Source organism: Patagioenas fasciata, chromosome 7 (assembly GCF_037038585.1).
Source record: "Patagioenas fasciata isolate bPatFas1 chromosome 7, bPatFas1.hap1, whole genome shotgun sequence".
Taxonomy (NCBI): domain Eukaryota; kingdom Metazoa; phylum Chordata; class Aves; order Columbiformes; family Columbidae; genus Patagioenas; species Patagioenas fasciata.
Genome location: NC_092526.1, coordinates 34,758,583 through 34,774,286, shown reverse-complemented (window position 1 = coordinate 34,774,286; position 15,704 = coordinate 34,758,583). Strand labels below are relative to the sequence as shown.

Here is a 15,704-nt window from a genome sequence, read left to right as displayed (position 1 = left end):
AAAAGTATTTCATCAGTGGAAAATACTACAGGTTTTAATCTTGTGTCCAAGTAGAATCTTTGTTACTTAGACTGAAAATACAGAAATCTGTTGGAAGTACTGGAGCGCTGGTATTTAGTAACGTTTTCCAGCTGATGTGACCTTGGGTTTCACATTTCTGCTTCCTGCCACCCATCACCTGCTCAACAGTCCTGCAGGTCTGGAAGGAAATGGTGAAACCTCCTCAGCTTCCTTTCTCATGTTGTTGCACCTTCAGTGTGATAAGGACCTGAAAACTGTCCTATGTATTGTGGTATTTTAACACCTAAAAGGGGGTGCAGAATTGGCCCCACAGCCTCTTCAAGAGTTATGGGGAAAAAAAAAATCTATCTCTCAGTGACACATGGTATATGATCTGTTGTCAGAGGAGATTATTGCAGCACATGCAGGTACTTGCAACTTGATTTCTTTCTTGCCTCTAACCTTAGTGCACCATTGAGAAGACCTGTGCAGGAGAGCAGTGGACTTAGTAATTTTTTTTCCTTTAACTTCCTGTGTCCTGCATTATTATTGAGTCAACTCTGATAGGCTCTCAGGCCTATTATTAGCTAGCTTGTACATACAAACAACTAATATCTGTCATTGGGGTGGATTTCTTAAGAACTATTTTCTGGTCTAATTCTAGCCTTTCCTTCTTTTCCTTCGGCCAAATACATGGTGGTAGTTCCATTCTCCTGGGTGGCTGTGTGTTGAGCATGCCGAGAAACTCATGCTACAGGCAGAAATTTAAGTAACCCTGTACTTCACACGCATGTTTTGTACTACATGGTGTAACTTGCTCAAGTCAAAGAAGAGGGGGGCTGTGGTGGACAAGAGGAGGACTTCTTCAGTATAATTTATGAACAGCAGAACCAGGCTGGAGTTGTGGAAGTGGCAGAGCTGTAAAGCTAAAGGTAGGTGTGCAGATGTCGTTGCTTGGTAAATGAAGATTTTTAGCAAGTTGCTTGTGAATTGAATCTGCTTGGGTTTGCTGATTTGCATAGTTAGTTACCACTTTGTTTTATGTAATTCAGTAATTTACTAGGTAGGTCTGTAGCTTTCAGCACCTACTTAAAAACATCTTCATATTTGCTAAACTTTTTTGGCTTCTTGACTCCAGGATGGCTTGAAAACACTACTACTCAAGTTGATTTCACGTTGCATTATCTTTACTACTGTACTACATTTTTGGAAACAGAAGCTTTAAAGGAGTTTCAGCAAATGTTAAAAGCTTTTACAGATGCTATGGTCTGTTTAGTTACAGAATGGCATTAGGCAGGCTTTTAATGCAAGTTTTTTGTAATGCATGGGTGGCTTATTGCGCACAGTAACTGGAGGGTCAGGGCTCTGAGCAGTTTCCATCCATCTGCTTTTGTACTGGATCAGAAAGCATGCTTGTGTAATTCCATTACAAAGTCATAGGCTTAGCATGCAGATTCACTGGATACAGACATAGAAAATACTTAATGTATGTGATACGAATAACTGTAGAGATGGATATAGTTCTGGAGTAGGCTTATGTTTGAGTGAAAACCAGTACTCCTTTGCTGAAGTTGTAGAAGGGAGTGTAAAGTTGTAACTGCTCCACAAGCCTTTCTTCCTTGACAGATTCATTTTGAGAATATGGAATAGCTGTATTCAGAATGACACATGTGTTACAGACACCATTGCTGAGAGTTGATGTACTGACAGAGACCAGGCTGTACTCTCTGTTATATTCCTGTTCTTCGCTTTCTTCATTTGCTTGCCTACAGTTTAAAAATAACAGGAGTCAATTATATGCTAGATGTTATGACACTTGATGTTGTGGAGTAATGTTGCATACCTGGTTAAAACATTGATATTTTTGTCACCAGTCGAAATTGTAGCAACTAACTCTTACGCTGCTCAGTGAATAGATGGGTCAATAACAGGTATGATAGCGTATCTCTCTTTATTATGTTGATGGTTTAAAGTTTGTGCTTTTAGAGTAGTATGTTGTCATAAAAACATAAGCCTCTGAATTCATGGCGCTTAAGAAGTCTGTCTAGGCTTCATGCAGATAGCAATGTGACTTTAAGTACTCAGCTTGACTGTTGTTAATGACAAATTCACATGCTTCCGATATTTATTATATGCAAATTCAACCCAAAGTGCTTTGTTGAGTTCTAATACGTGTTTTTTCCTCTCTGCAGTGCAGTCTCTTCAAGTGTGTAAGTGATTTGAGGTGAAAAACAGCCTGTGTGAAAATAAGTAACACTGGGTAGCTTAGCGGGCATCAGGAAATCTTCTTGCTTCATAGGATATTGAAACCTCCTATGTAATAAGCAAAAGTCCTAGTCCTTTGTTTGAGGGACTGGAACTGGGTACTGATGCTGCTTGTCAGGATGTTTTACTGTGCATGAAACAGGGGTTAAAGAGCAGCTATGATAGTCTGAGTTGAAAAGAACTTACCTTTTAGAAAAAAAAAAAAAATCCAAAATGAGGTGAGGATTTTTTGCAACTTATCAAGAAAAACATGGCTTTCATATTTATTAGCTCTGTATTTTAAATGAGATTCTGAAGTGACATTGTATATGCACTTTGATTAACAACCCCTTAGGGAACACTGGGTGTGTGGAAAAGATGAGTTCTATTCTAGCTTGTTCTTGGAAGCTTTGCCTGCCAGTAGCTGGAAGGGCAGGCAGGTGACAGGAGCTGTCCTTTCAGGGTGATCCTTTCCCAAACATCCCTCAGACAGCCAAGATGCCTCGCTGCTACTTTTCCATGTCTGAGACGTTTTGTCTTGTGACATGTAAAGAATGGCAGGCAGGTATAATAGAGGTTGTATTGGCAGCCTACGTAAAAGCAAATTAGAGATACAGAATTCATATTTCTGAGGTTATGCTGATGGATAGATTATATGTGTTGGCAGCTTGGATAAAAACTTGGATTAAAGTGGAAGCTGAGTTTTGGGATCATGTGGCAAGTTGACTACAGGGCTGCAAAGAGTGGTAACTCCTGCTCCTTCCCCGGAGGAGCTGATGAAACTGCAGATAACTCAGTATTAACACTGCAGGGCAACTTGTGGAAGCTCTGAGCAACTCAGGATGATGAATGTAGGAGTAGTTAAATTTATAGAGTCCTAAAATGACATTTGCCCCTTTGAAGGCAACCGTGAGGTGGATGTGGTCCCCAGTGAAAATGAGTTTGACACCCCTGCACTATGGCATTGCTACCTCAGTTCTACCATTTCATGTTTGCATGTGAAGTCCTGTAGTAATCTGGTTTGGTTTTGTACAGCAGTCTGGTTCAACTACAGCCTTTTACTGGAGTTTGCTGACAAGTCTCTGAGAGCTGTGACTACCCACGCACTGAAATGCTGTGATATAGCAGAGCACAAAATGGGGGTGGTTTTAATATTTGCTGTTCCATACCAAAGGCTTTAGGGGCATGACAGAATTATAAACCAAGTTAATTGTGCCACCTTTGCTGGGCAGATTTACCATTGTGGAGATTCACTGTACAGCTGCCAGGATGGGGTACTGCATGCTTTAGTGGCTCAGCTTACAAGTATTAATGAAGGGGTAAAAAGCACTTTCTATGGTGTTTAGGTTTTTTTGGTTTTTTGCCTGCTCTGTTGCTTCAATTCTATAGCAGCAAAAGGCTGCAACTTTTCTGTCAGTGACATGATCTAAAAAAGCATTTGCTTAAAATGGGAAGGTGAATCCTACAGATTTAATTCTCCAAATGCCTGTTTGTTTCGTGAGAAGATAACTTGGGACTATCCTGTTTTATTCATTGGAAACTCAGCTGCAATCAGCTGTTTGTTTTGAAGCCGAAAAGAAGCAGATGGATAGGCAAAATATATTAATTGTAATGGCTCCAGAAGCTTGAGGGCAGAAGTCAGAGGATAAACTTTGTCATACAGAAAAACTGAAGAATTTTTGTACTTTTCCCCTTTAAAACATGTAGTTTGTTCTTTTAAGTAAATTGCAGTGATGAAATCTGTGACACTTGGGCATCAGAAATTATATGCAATTTGGAATTTGCTTGAAGCAAATAAGTGAATTTTTAAACAGTGTATCATGGTTAAAAAAACATAATTGACTTAACTGTTAAATATTTTCCCATTTCTCCTTCGATCACCTTAAATTATGGGCATGAATCAAAGATATTTCATTAATTGTATTTATATAATAACCTATTCTCATAAAGTATGAGACTTTCAGGCTATCGAGTGCCTAAATAGGTGTAATTGATGTGAAAGGAAATATTAAAACCCATACTTAGAAATGAAAAATATTGTAGGACTGTATTGTTCCATATGGCATAATAGCCCTGGCAATAAGAGGCGTCACCTTTCTGGAGTAGCGGTGATGGCCTTTTGGAGTTGGAAAGTACCCTGAGTAGTTGTGAGGAGCCACTGTTTCTGTTCGTGGGATTTCTGGTTAGATACCGAGACCTTTGCTAAGAACAGAGGCAGCTTTCCAGGATGTGTGCTTCTCAGGTCTATCTAAGAGCTGCTCTAATACTATATATTTATTTTGTATTGGCTTTTCTTGCAGCGGTTAAGCAGGTGAAGCTGATGCATTGTATCCTGTGACTTCCCTCTGGCATCTCTGTCATGGATGGGAGATGTATTTAAGTCTTAAGGGCTTTGAATGGGCTTGCTGCAACCTCATTTTCCCTTAACTACAGACGTGCAAACATTTTATTTCTCTCCTGTTGAGACAGACACAAATGATTGAGTCGCATTTTTACTGCACGTCATCATCCTTATCCCTTTCCTGCTCAGCATCCAGTGTTTTTTAGGACAGGAATGTGATCTCATTGACAGTAAGATCATTATTGGTAGCAAATGCTGACTTATCGCTGGTAGCTCCTATTCTCTGTATTGTTGTGAGATGTCTCTGTTCTTCTTCTTAGTAAAGAATTGCCTACAGTGAATTCAGGCCTGTTTTAATGGACAAGTGCATCGTGACAGAAGAACACAGATCAGTGGCTTAATGCAAACCCTGTGGCTTGAGAGAGACCTTGAGTTTGGTCTCTGTACTGCTGGTACCCTCCAGCACAATGTTGTTCTCATCCAGATGCCCTCGCTTGTTTCCTCGTTGAACACTGATCTGTAATGACAAACAGCGGATGGAGCACAGCATCTCCAGAAGATAAAAGTGAAATCACATCTGAATTATTGCAAGAATTGTTCAGGTGACCTAATTTTGTCTTCCACCATCAATCTGTTAAAGGAACTGCTACTTGTAATGTTATTGTGTGTCTTGAATTTAACTGGCAGTGTGCAAACCCAAAATTTAGGTCTGCTTTTCTTTAAAAATTACAGAGAGCAGTGAAGATTTGAATGATTAGGAGTTGCCCAATAAAATCAAGACATAGGCATATAAACAAACAGCATCATGAAGGTTGTGCACCCCTAAAACTTCCAGCATAATAGGCTAAACTGCCAAGGCTTTCTTAGGATTGAAATTTTAATGCTTAAATGCTACAGATGTATATGAGGCATAAGTTTCTCATTGTCTGTCTTTTTATATTTGAGTGGTGATTGTATTGAACGTGCTAGTGGAATATGAAATTCTTGTAAGGAATTCAAGAATCATTCAAGAGGGTTTTTTTCTAAACATTTCTTGGGAAATGGAAAATGCAAAGCCTATTTTATATCACATTGAATGGTTTAACAATTCTTTGCTTTATAATGTCAGTACCAGCAACATCAGTTGCTTACAGTGAACTTGCTTTACAGTTGTTGGAGAGTACTAAGGCTTTTCCTCTCAGCATGGTCTTCTACTGGGTGGTTCATGTTCAGTGGTCAGTGCTGTGTACTGGTGACCCAGTCAACTTTGAGAAACTCAGCTCAAGAATATCATTCAGCTTGGGAAGCAATGCATGCTGTATTCACAGGGCTCCTGCACTTTTTCTGATCGTTTTAGTTTCTATTTTAGATCTGGAATATTTAATTTTTAGTTTCCTTTTAGTGGTGCAGTCTCACACTACACCTGCAGTACTGGGGTTTTAAAGTAAAGCAGGCTGGGCTAAGTAGAAGTCTATGTGAAGATTGCTTGAAGCATTTTAAAGGTGTTTGAGATACCTGTGTTAGCTGTGTTTCACCATGTGGATTAAAAGAAATTATTGCCATTTATTGCTGAAAATGGTGAGAGTCTAAATTATAGTAGATTTCTTCTCTTGTGTGGAACATGTTTATGCATTTTAAGTTACCAGGCTGGGTTTTGCTAGTTTGCTGGCCATGTTGTGAGATGAGCTAATGACCTGTGTGAAAAATCAAAATACCATATTGTGTGTATACAAAAGGCTTCATATAGCCTCTAAAGATGCATTGGGTTTTGGTTTTCTTCCTGATTAAGTTCTTCAAAGTAGTGTAGATAGGCCTGATCTCAGCAGCAGAAAGAAAAGTGGCAAATATGACCTTTGAACAGCTATGTTGAATGGAGGCTTACATGGAACTGCTTTTCACTGTGACTGTCTTTGAGGGACCATGAGACTTTGTCAAGCAAAATACTTCAGAAGTATTTCATGTGCTTGGCAGATGGTAGTAGTCATTTGCAATTTTTGAGTTGGGTAGGATACATGATGGATATATACTCCTGTGTCATTCACGTATTGTTGGTGAAGCCCCATATTTATAGTGTGTGTTGTGCTTTATGCTTCCAGCTGCCTGCAGAATAAAAGGTAACCGGGAGCTGCTGCCGAGGGCCCTTTAGGACACAAGGCGCAGGCTTTAAGCCAAGTGAGTTGTTTGGGTTGGCTGACCTGACTTCTGGCTGCTCTTGTCCCAGGGCCTGAGGGACTTCTGATCTGGGATGGGATCTGTGGTAACTATGAAGGGAGGAGTAGTAGGGCAGGAGGGAACAGGCTGCTGCTGCTCAAGCTGCTGGGACTTCAGCCCACATGGGGTGGGTGCAGTGAAGTGATGCTACACATGGACTACAGGCACAAACCCTTGAGTTAAGGTATTGCCTAGGCCAGCTGTGCGTCTCTGTGATAATTTTGGACCTCTTGCAGAATATTCATAATGAAATCCCTTATTCTGTGAATTATGCCCTTGCTTTGGGGTAATCTCATTATTGTATGTCTAATGACAGATTCCTTTAAACTGGAGTAGTTTCTCAGTCTGGTGGTGAAGAGAGATGACAGGACCAGCAAATGATGGTCTCTGGACTGCCAGCCAAGTCAGTTGTGTTACAAGAAGTCTTACTTACAAGACTCACAAGAAGCTGCAGAGTGGTGAGTTGTGATGAGTTGTCAGCTCGAGCAGCAGAGCAACCTCCGAATATGATTTACTACGTGTAGAAGAGCTGTTGCAGCACCCCAAACCCGACGATGGCTGTAAATACTTGCACCACCGGTGTGACCGTAGCTCAGGGACCGGAGCAGAGCCCCCGGGGGCTGGCCCCAGGGGCGGGCAAGGTCCCGGGCAGCTCCGGGGCTCGGTGCGGGGAAGGAGGGGGTGGATGCTCCGCAGAGGGCTGAAAGAATGTGCCGGCTATTTGTCTGCGCTTAAAAGTGGTTCCTGTGAAGGGGTCTGTCATCCCGGGAGGATGAAAAATGGTTGATTCCACTCCCGGTAAGAAGCTGCGTTGCTGGAGCGGCGCGCTGGAAAGTGCGGCGTGGATTTGGCTGGAGGATGCGATCGGCAAGTCGTAAATGTTAGTGCGCTACATTGTGTTACAGTGGCTGAAGTCTAGTGGTTTAAAGCACATCTTATTTAGTAAAGCGTGTATCTTTTTGTTTTAAGTTATTATTCCTGTATTTCTCATTAGGCATATTTTTCATCGCAGGTTCTGCTCCCCTCCTGCCTCATTGAGAAATACATATTGAAAATGAACTTAGGGATGTCAGAAAAATGAGAAAATCTGCCATCATTTTGTGGTAGTGAATGAGCATTTAGAAGGAACTGGAAGCGCCTGTCAGGCTGGTCAAGTGTGGCCAGGGAGGTTGTGGAGTCTCCTTCTCTGGAGACATTCAAAACCCACCTGGACACCTTCCTGTGTAGCCTCATCTGGGTGTTCCTGCTCTGGCAGGGGGATTGGACTGGATGACCTTGCGAGGTCCTTTCTAATCCCTGACATTTTCTGATTGTGTGATTCTGTGATGTTGGGTTGTGCTTAAGACTTTTTCTCTAGGGCTGGTCTTGATCAGGTATCTGCTCAAGATACATTCAGTGATGAACAGAGCAAAGATCAATAATAAATGTTAATTATTCAGTGTTAAAGACGAGCATCTGTCATATCTGGAGAATTAAATCATCAATTCACTGTGTTCCAACTGGTAATTGATCCACAGCATGTGCTGCAGGATCCCATTGTCATCAGTAAACTAATGTGGACCGTAGCTGAAACCCAGAGCATCCTTACTACTTGTGTGCATCTGGTGTGAGAATACAACCTCCTACCGTGAAGTGCTCCTGGAGTGTGTCCTGCCCAGCTCATGCCACATGTGTCTCCCAGTCTGGTACCGAGGTATGTGTCTGGGGAGCACCCAGATAGGAGCTTTTATCTTCTTTGCTCTTTTCTGCAATATTTTTGAACTTATCTTGGTAGTGACTTGCCTTGATGGCTTTGGGATTCACTTGTTTGAGTTACATTTTCACTTTCCTTAATTTTTACTTGTTTACTGGGTTTTTTTTGAACCCAATGGATATTGTTGAAAAATGATTGCTTGGAAGAGATGTACAAAGCAATTGAAGGTAGTTTTTCAAGCTTAGCTTTTAAATAATATTATGCATGGCACCTTGTACTGTCTTCCAAGGCTGTAAAAGAGCCAGTTTCTGTTGAAACCACTGATGGTTAAGGCTGTGGTTGGTAGGTATCTTGCATGACTAACCACACAGTAATGTAGCTCTTTAATTGTGCAAAGTGTTATCCGTAACAAACATCAATTAAGGACGGTCACAGTTGAGAAATAAATCAATGATGGATAAATCTGATTCTGTGTCAGGATACACTGTCTCAGGTACGATTTAAGTCTTGGCCAAGTGCATGGGCAGTGCAGACCTTGCTCTTGCATAGTCTTGGATAAACCCTTGTCCTGCTGCCTGGCTGGTGTCAGGTGTAGCCACATCGCTCCCCTTCACAGAGCAGACTTGTAAGAAGGAAAACCAGCGGCGTGTGAGAGTCTGCTCTTCCTCCCCGATGAGCCCAGTCCTCGACAACCCCTCCCCTGTGCATCGTGCCGCGCCGCTTTCCTTCCGCTCCTCGCCGGCCGGGCTCCACTCCGGCGCTTGGGGGAGCCCCGGCTGCCGCGGCCGAGCGCTGCCCGCCCGCCCCGCCGCGTTGCCCGCCCAGGGCCGGGCGCTCCGGCTCCCGCTGCGCCTGCGGACGGCGGCGGTTTCGTTTCGAAACGGGCCCCCTTCTAGCCCAGCCGGGGCAGCGAGCTGACGCTGCCCGCCTCTGCTCTGTCCTATTAATCGGATTTACCCAGCGGAGGGGAAAAAGAAAAAAAGGGACGCAAGATCGGCAAACGTGCAGCCTGCCTGTAAACAATGAAATTGAAGGCGGCTGCTGCTGCTCTAATCCTCTGAATACCGGACTGTGCTTCTCCCAAGCAATGCATTTTGGGATCCGCAGGAGGATGCATGCGGTTGCTGCATGGATTTAGCTGGTCCCTCCATGTCTCTACGGAAGGGGCCAGGAGGGCTGCACGGCGCTGACATGGACGCCGGCCGCCGGCGGGGAGTGATGCCGGAGTGGAGCTGCCGCCGCTGAAGCGGGGTGACTCCCCGAGAGGGCTCTGACAGTGCGAGGATTTTTTTCCTTTTTTTTTTTTTCCCTCTCTTTTCTTTTTTTTTTTTTTTCAATTGGGTTGCAGTGGTTTGTGGTTCTGCATTTCGATTCGCTGTTCCAGCTCCTCACGTCTCTCTCCGGCAGCGGGCACGCCGCGATGCACGGGCTGGATGCTGCTGCCTGAAGGGCGGAGAGCAGCGGGGGGAAACATGTATCTCCTGGACAGCAGCGAGCCGCCCGCCGCCGCCTCCTCTCCGGAGGGGATGCAGCGGGGGACGCCCCAGAGGAAAACCGTCTACCGCATTTCTGTCACCATGGTGAAGAAGGAGCTGCTGGGGCCGGACAGCGGCCATCCCGGCCCGGAGCTGCCCCGCCGTGGGCGGCGTGGGGGGAGCCGACCGCCGGGCTCCTCTAGCCTCACCAGGGCCGGGCTGCTGCTGGTGGAGGAGGAGGAAGGCGAGGAGGAGGGCGAGGAGCGGGACCGAGTCCCCAGCCCCTGCGGTTTCCGCAACTTCAGGACCCTCAGCACCGGGCAGCTGGAGCTGGGCCGCCTCAAGGTGCCACGGAGAGCGGGGCAGCCCTTCCCCACCGAGCTCTCCCTCGGGCGGCTGCGGGGCAGCGCTTCCCCGGAGGGCAGCGTTGAGGAGCTGGCGGCCGCCCGTGGTGGGGCTGGAGCCGCAGCCTCCCCCGGGGAGGAGGAGGAGGAGGATGATGATGGGGAGCCGGGGATCCGCGGCCAGCCCTCGGGCGAGGCCCCGCAGGCCGGGGAGCGGGGACAGAGCCCATGGCGGCAGCCTGGCCTGCTGCGGCGGAGCTTCAGCTTCAGGCACTGGAGCGGCGGGGGAGAGCTGCCGCGGATGCGGGCGCTGGGCCGGGTGCGGCGGCACAGTAGCTCCGGCTGTCTCCCCGGGCCGCCGCCGGGCCAGGGGGCTGAGCCGCAGGGCTCGCTACCCGCCGTTGTCCCCGTCGTGGTTCCCCCTGAGAAGCGCAACACGCTGGACGTGGGTGAGGTGCTGAGCCAAGCAGACCCGCTCTCCCAGCTGGAGCGCTGGGAGCGGAGCAAGAGCAAGAACCGGACCCTGGATAACAGCGACCTGCAGCGGATCTCCGAGCGGCTGGGGCGTGAGGGCCCCGCCGCCGCCCACGAGCACCGGCTGCTGCGCTTCTTCAGCGGCATCTTCGCTCGCAAGGACGGCACTGCCAGCCTCTTCGGCAGCCCCCACGGGCGGTCCCCTCGCAGCAGCTTCTCCAGGTCCAGGGCTTATTTTAGCAGCCTCAGGAGAGCCACCGTGGATATGCAGTCCAGCTCTGAAAGCATCAATGGGTCCCCCCACAAAGGTGCCCTTCCTTGTCTTATCTGGGGCGTATTTGCTGCAAAGCTCTGCGCCGTTGTTAAAGGGTGGTGGGCTAAAAGGACCATTGTGTGTGAGGAGAGAGAATGCAGGGCATACGTGATGGTTGTATACAATAGTGGGTATTGCAGGTTTTTAAGTGTGTGATAGGGCTCTCTTCTCAGGTGCATTCCTTAGCAGCCTTGATGGGGACACATCAGACTGTGTGCCTCCTGAACCTAGAAACACTCTCTGGGTTGATAGATGGTGGATTCTAGGACAGCTGAGTGAGGCAAGTGTAGCTTGTTTAATTATGGAGTGGAAGCTGAACTCCTGTGCTACTGTATGTAGGTCACTGGGTGGCCCAGTGCTGCACAGCACTGGGACTTTCCCGGTTTGGAAAGACATTTGGAATCCCAAATAGGGTTTATGGTGGTCAGAAATATGTCTGATCGCATTAGAGGAGTAGATGAATGCTGATGGAAATGTGTTATAAGTCCTAAACGTCTGCTGTCACAACAGAACTTAAACTGAGTATGATATTTTTTAAAAAAGCACAGCACAAACTCAGAAACTGTGCCCTTTGAGTTATTTTATATGGCTAAGTACAAGTCAAGAATTCAACTAGCCAGACTGTTGCCAGTTTTACATGGCAATAAAATTGGGAAGCCTCGGATTTGTGAATCCCTAGGATACAAGAAAAAATTTGAAAAATAATCTTACTGTGGGATGGATGTCAGGATCTGACTAGTTGTTTTCTGTGAGGATCTTGAAAGGATCATGGTAACATTGACTGGGACATGTTAAACCAGAAATGCTGGTTGAGGAGCTTCATTGTAAGATGGTGTGCTTTCTTCCTAGCTGTGCTTTTCAAATCTTTAATAGGTATGTTATGAAACATTTAACTAGTAATTATAGTAGCCTTTGAGCATGAAGTTGTTATCAATGTGGCGAATGATCTGTAAATTCCTATTTTTCTAAAAGTACAGTGCTCAATTAGGAGGATGAAGCTTTCTGTAAGGCACAGTAGAAGATGATGTAAAATTGGGCTGAGGTGGTTTATTGTGTGGAATATCAATATCAGGAGATGCTTTGTGGTGCTACCAGCCCGTTACAGCTCCAGAAGTCCTGCTACGAGTGGTGTGTGCCTGGAGTTTGAGGCACAAGGAGCAAAGCCAAATATTTAGACCTAGTAACTGAGGATTGTAATATTTTATTGATGTAGAGGCATTAATGTGGGCTTATAATAATCTTGACGGAAATTGTGGTCTGACCTTGGTTAAAGTTTGAGGTAACCACAACAGAGAATTGCTTCATACAACTATTTATGCCTGTCCTGTGCAAGTATGCTTAAACTGTTACCCTGTTTTAACAACATACAGTCATATACTTGGAGCACAGTCCTTTCAGCCCAGGATAAGTTGAACATTTCAGTTAATCAGTAACCCATTGCTACGTGGCATTAAGATGTTCCGGAGAGGTTTTTCCTATACGTGCTACTGTCAAGTTTATCTGATGAAAATAAGCTTTGAGGCTTGTCTTCCAGAAAAGTGCATCCTGGGACCAGTGATGTGGTTGCATATTGGTAGTGGTGTGTCAGGTGTGTTGCAGGGTAGCAGGTCTGGCGTGCTCTGCCACTTTCTCCTTTTTCCCAGGGAAGTGCAGTTCAGGCTTTTGCTGTCAGAAAAGAAGTCTCTGCACAGTTTCAGCTATTGCTTATTGATGTCTTCCAGAAAGTGTAAGTTTAAACTATTTTGTCTTTAATTTCCACTCTTTTTTCTTAGGAAGAAGAGCTTCATGAGATGTGATTAGCATGCTCAGTATATTTTAATATTTTAAGATTGTAACAAGCTGCTGTTCAGCCACGATTTGTGTATTTTGCTTCTGTAGTTGCTATGAAATTGCTATAGTCCTTGCAGTCCTGTGCCTCGATTCTGGAGAAGGCATGGTGACACAGGTCAAATGTTGATTTTAATGTGTGGGGTTTCCCCCCACCCCCCCCCCACTCTGTAACCAGTTGCAAAAAGAAGCTTTATTTCTTGAAGCTTGCTTCCCTTATGCTGTTGGTATTCTGTGTGTTTGGTGCTGTGTGTGAGTTATTTGACTTTCTATACATGGCTCACCTCAGGTCCGTAGGGAAAGTAGAAGTTCTAAGCTGTGTACTTGCTGGCACTTTCAATTTGATATAATCACCCAATTGCAACATTTGGGTGACAATCTTTCTTGAAAATCTCTTCCTAACTACTTTAGTCAGGTAATACACTTTTGAACAAGCTGAAATTACAAAATTTTATAGCGAAGGAGTAAAAAATATTTAAATTTCCCCATTTTTGATCGTTACCAAGTTTGACTTGTGAAGTGGGCAAAGGTTGATTTTTGGGAATTAGGCTTCATAATGTCAGTAAGCTTGCCTCTGGGCATCAAGCGTTTGCCTTTTCTACTTCCAGACCCCATTTGTTGTGGCATTGTTGGGCTCAAGTCCCTTGTAAGCAACAATTCCCAAAGCTTTCATTAGTAGTGAGGGAGCAAGGGGTTCAAACATCTTCTTCCCAGCTAAGGTGAACTGCAATTCCAGGTCACTTAAGTGTTAATGAAATTCTTTTCCTGTAAGTTAACTTTTAAAAGAAGAAAAACTGAACGTGAAGTGGCCTGTCTACCAGTCACCAGGTACCTGTCTTTTGGATATTGTTTGTGGTCTTCACTTCTGCAAGGACTGCAATATTAGCAAGTCTTTTTCTTCATGGCCAGCTTTGTGTTAAGAATGTCTAAGTGGTTTTGTCCATGTTTGAATAGTAGTTATACAGTAAGCTAATCCTGTACTAATGCTGCTTTTCTAATATTGGCGCATTTTCCATCAAAATATCAAATTATTAGTTTCACTTGTCCCCGATTTTAATACTTCTGTCTTGTCTTCAACCTGTACATTCATTTATTTGAAGCAAGAAGAGCTTTTATGTATTCACCACCAGTACCCCCAAAGGGAAAAAGATAAACTTCCTGAAACTTTAAGGAAGAGAAGCTATTTTTGCCTTAAAACTATTTAGGGGAACTTGTCAAGGGAAATGTTGTTCCTTGTCTAAACTTTTTTCCCCTTGAAGTCTTAATGCTTTTTTCATGATGAGAGGAACTCTTGCTGCTCTGGAGGAGGAGAATGGCTCGGGAGCGGTGGGGTTTTAAAATAGAGGTTTCTCTTTCAGTGGTTCTCGCTTGTTGCTTTTGTTTTGAGATAAGTTTGTTTCAATAACCCTTCTTTAGGATATACTAAGCAGATTTGTGGATCAGAATTGTAGACTATCAAAAAACGTATCATTATAATATGATAAACCACTCTTTTGAGTTGTGGGTTTTTTTTTTTTCTCCCTGAGGTTTTAGAGGAGTTAGTTTTAAGCTCTTATCTCAGATTCTCTGCAGTTCATAGCCATGGGAAGTGGAGGGAAGCTGATGAGTGATCTCTGTTGGAGGCCTCCAGTCTTTTCTTGCAAAGCCTCGCTTGACATAATTCTTATTAGTTCTGTGTCATCTCCTGCTTACTACCCCGATGCGGTCGCCACTCTTTTATGCTGCTGGCATTTCCAGCGCCAGCCCAGTAAACCTTCTGTGCACTCATATGGGTGAGCAGACAAAGCTTTGGAGCGCATGAGATTTGGGCAATGTGATGCAAATGTCTTGGAACTGGTCCCGCGTAGCTCCACATCTTGTAGCTGCAGGTTTTTGGTGCCATGCTGGTATAAACATACTCTTTCTTGATAATGGAGAGTCCATTTCTTTAATGGACTAAAAGTCTTCTAGGAGTCTTCTAGCTGTTTCAGTTATTGTGAGTGTTGTCCAGACATGGTTACAAAAATAAAATCTAGCAGATAAATAGATTGCGTTGGGGTTAAGCATTGTCAAGCATTGTCTAAGAGGGTTTTTTATTATTATTTGTTGAGTAGGTCTTGTGTCAAGCAGAGTGATTGCCAGCTGCACTGATACAGCCAGATGATTAAGAACTGAACTGGTATTAAGGTCACTGACTGAATTAGAAAATGAGATGGATTAATGTTTGCACAATATTGAAGTGTATGCCAGATGCTAGCAGTCATGGTCTTTGTTTCTCTGTTAAAATTGAAAAGAAATGTAGAATTTTATTGTTGCTCTGTATTAACTTGACAGTCTAGTGGCAGTAATGGGTAGGTTTCTTGGGACAGATCACTGAATACTTCTGTAAAAACGTTGTGCAAGCATTCATCTCCATTCTCTTACAAACCAAGCTCTGTAAATTAATTTAATGTAACTTCTTGGTTTGCCGGAGATCTGCCTGTTGCTTATTTTACCACTACAATGTTGTGTTGATCTAATGAAGCTCATGTAGATGACCAAAACACAATTTGCACAAGGAAAAGGAACGTTTAAACCATGATATTCTTGTTCCTTTTCTCCTAATTACTTATTCTGAGTTGGAGGGTGCTCAGTGTGGCAAGAAGGATAAGGTTACTCTGGAACTGTTTCCTAATCGCAGTGAGTCTGGAGTTAATGATAGAGCATTTGTTTTTTCAGAACTGGAGTCTGGGGTGGCATGTGAGCTCTTTTCTGAGACCAAAGGAAGGGTTTAAGTTGCTCACAGTTGCTGCAAATAGAGGAGAACTTCAAAATTTCCTGCTTC

At 44.3% G+C, this 15,704-nt stretch overlaps 1 protein-coding gene across 12 annotated transcripts in view; it reads left to right on the top strand.

Moving 5' to 3' along the window:
- AGAP1 (ArfGAP with GTPase domain, ankyrin repeat and PH domain 1) overlaps positions 1-15,704 on the top strand; it is a 374,152-nt gene that overhangs the window by 64,807 nt on the left and 293,641 nt on the right. For 2 of the 12 annotated variants that reach the window (XM_071811325.1, XM_071811323.1), the window contains exon 1: positions 9,296-11,069. The exons of 4 other annotated variants lie outside the window; for them this stretch is intronic. In XM_071811325.1, the coding sequence (XP_071667426.1) occupies positions 9,902-11,069 (1,168 nt within the window). In that variant the 5' untranslated portion in view covers positions 9,296-9,901. Of the gene's footprint in view, positions 1-9,295; positions 11,070-15,704 lie in introns of those variants that run through there. 6 more of the 12 variants (XM_071811321.1, XM_071811320.1, XM_065841625.2 and 3 more) reach the window with 4 other exon arrangements.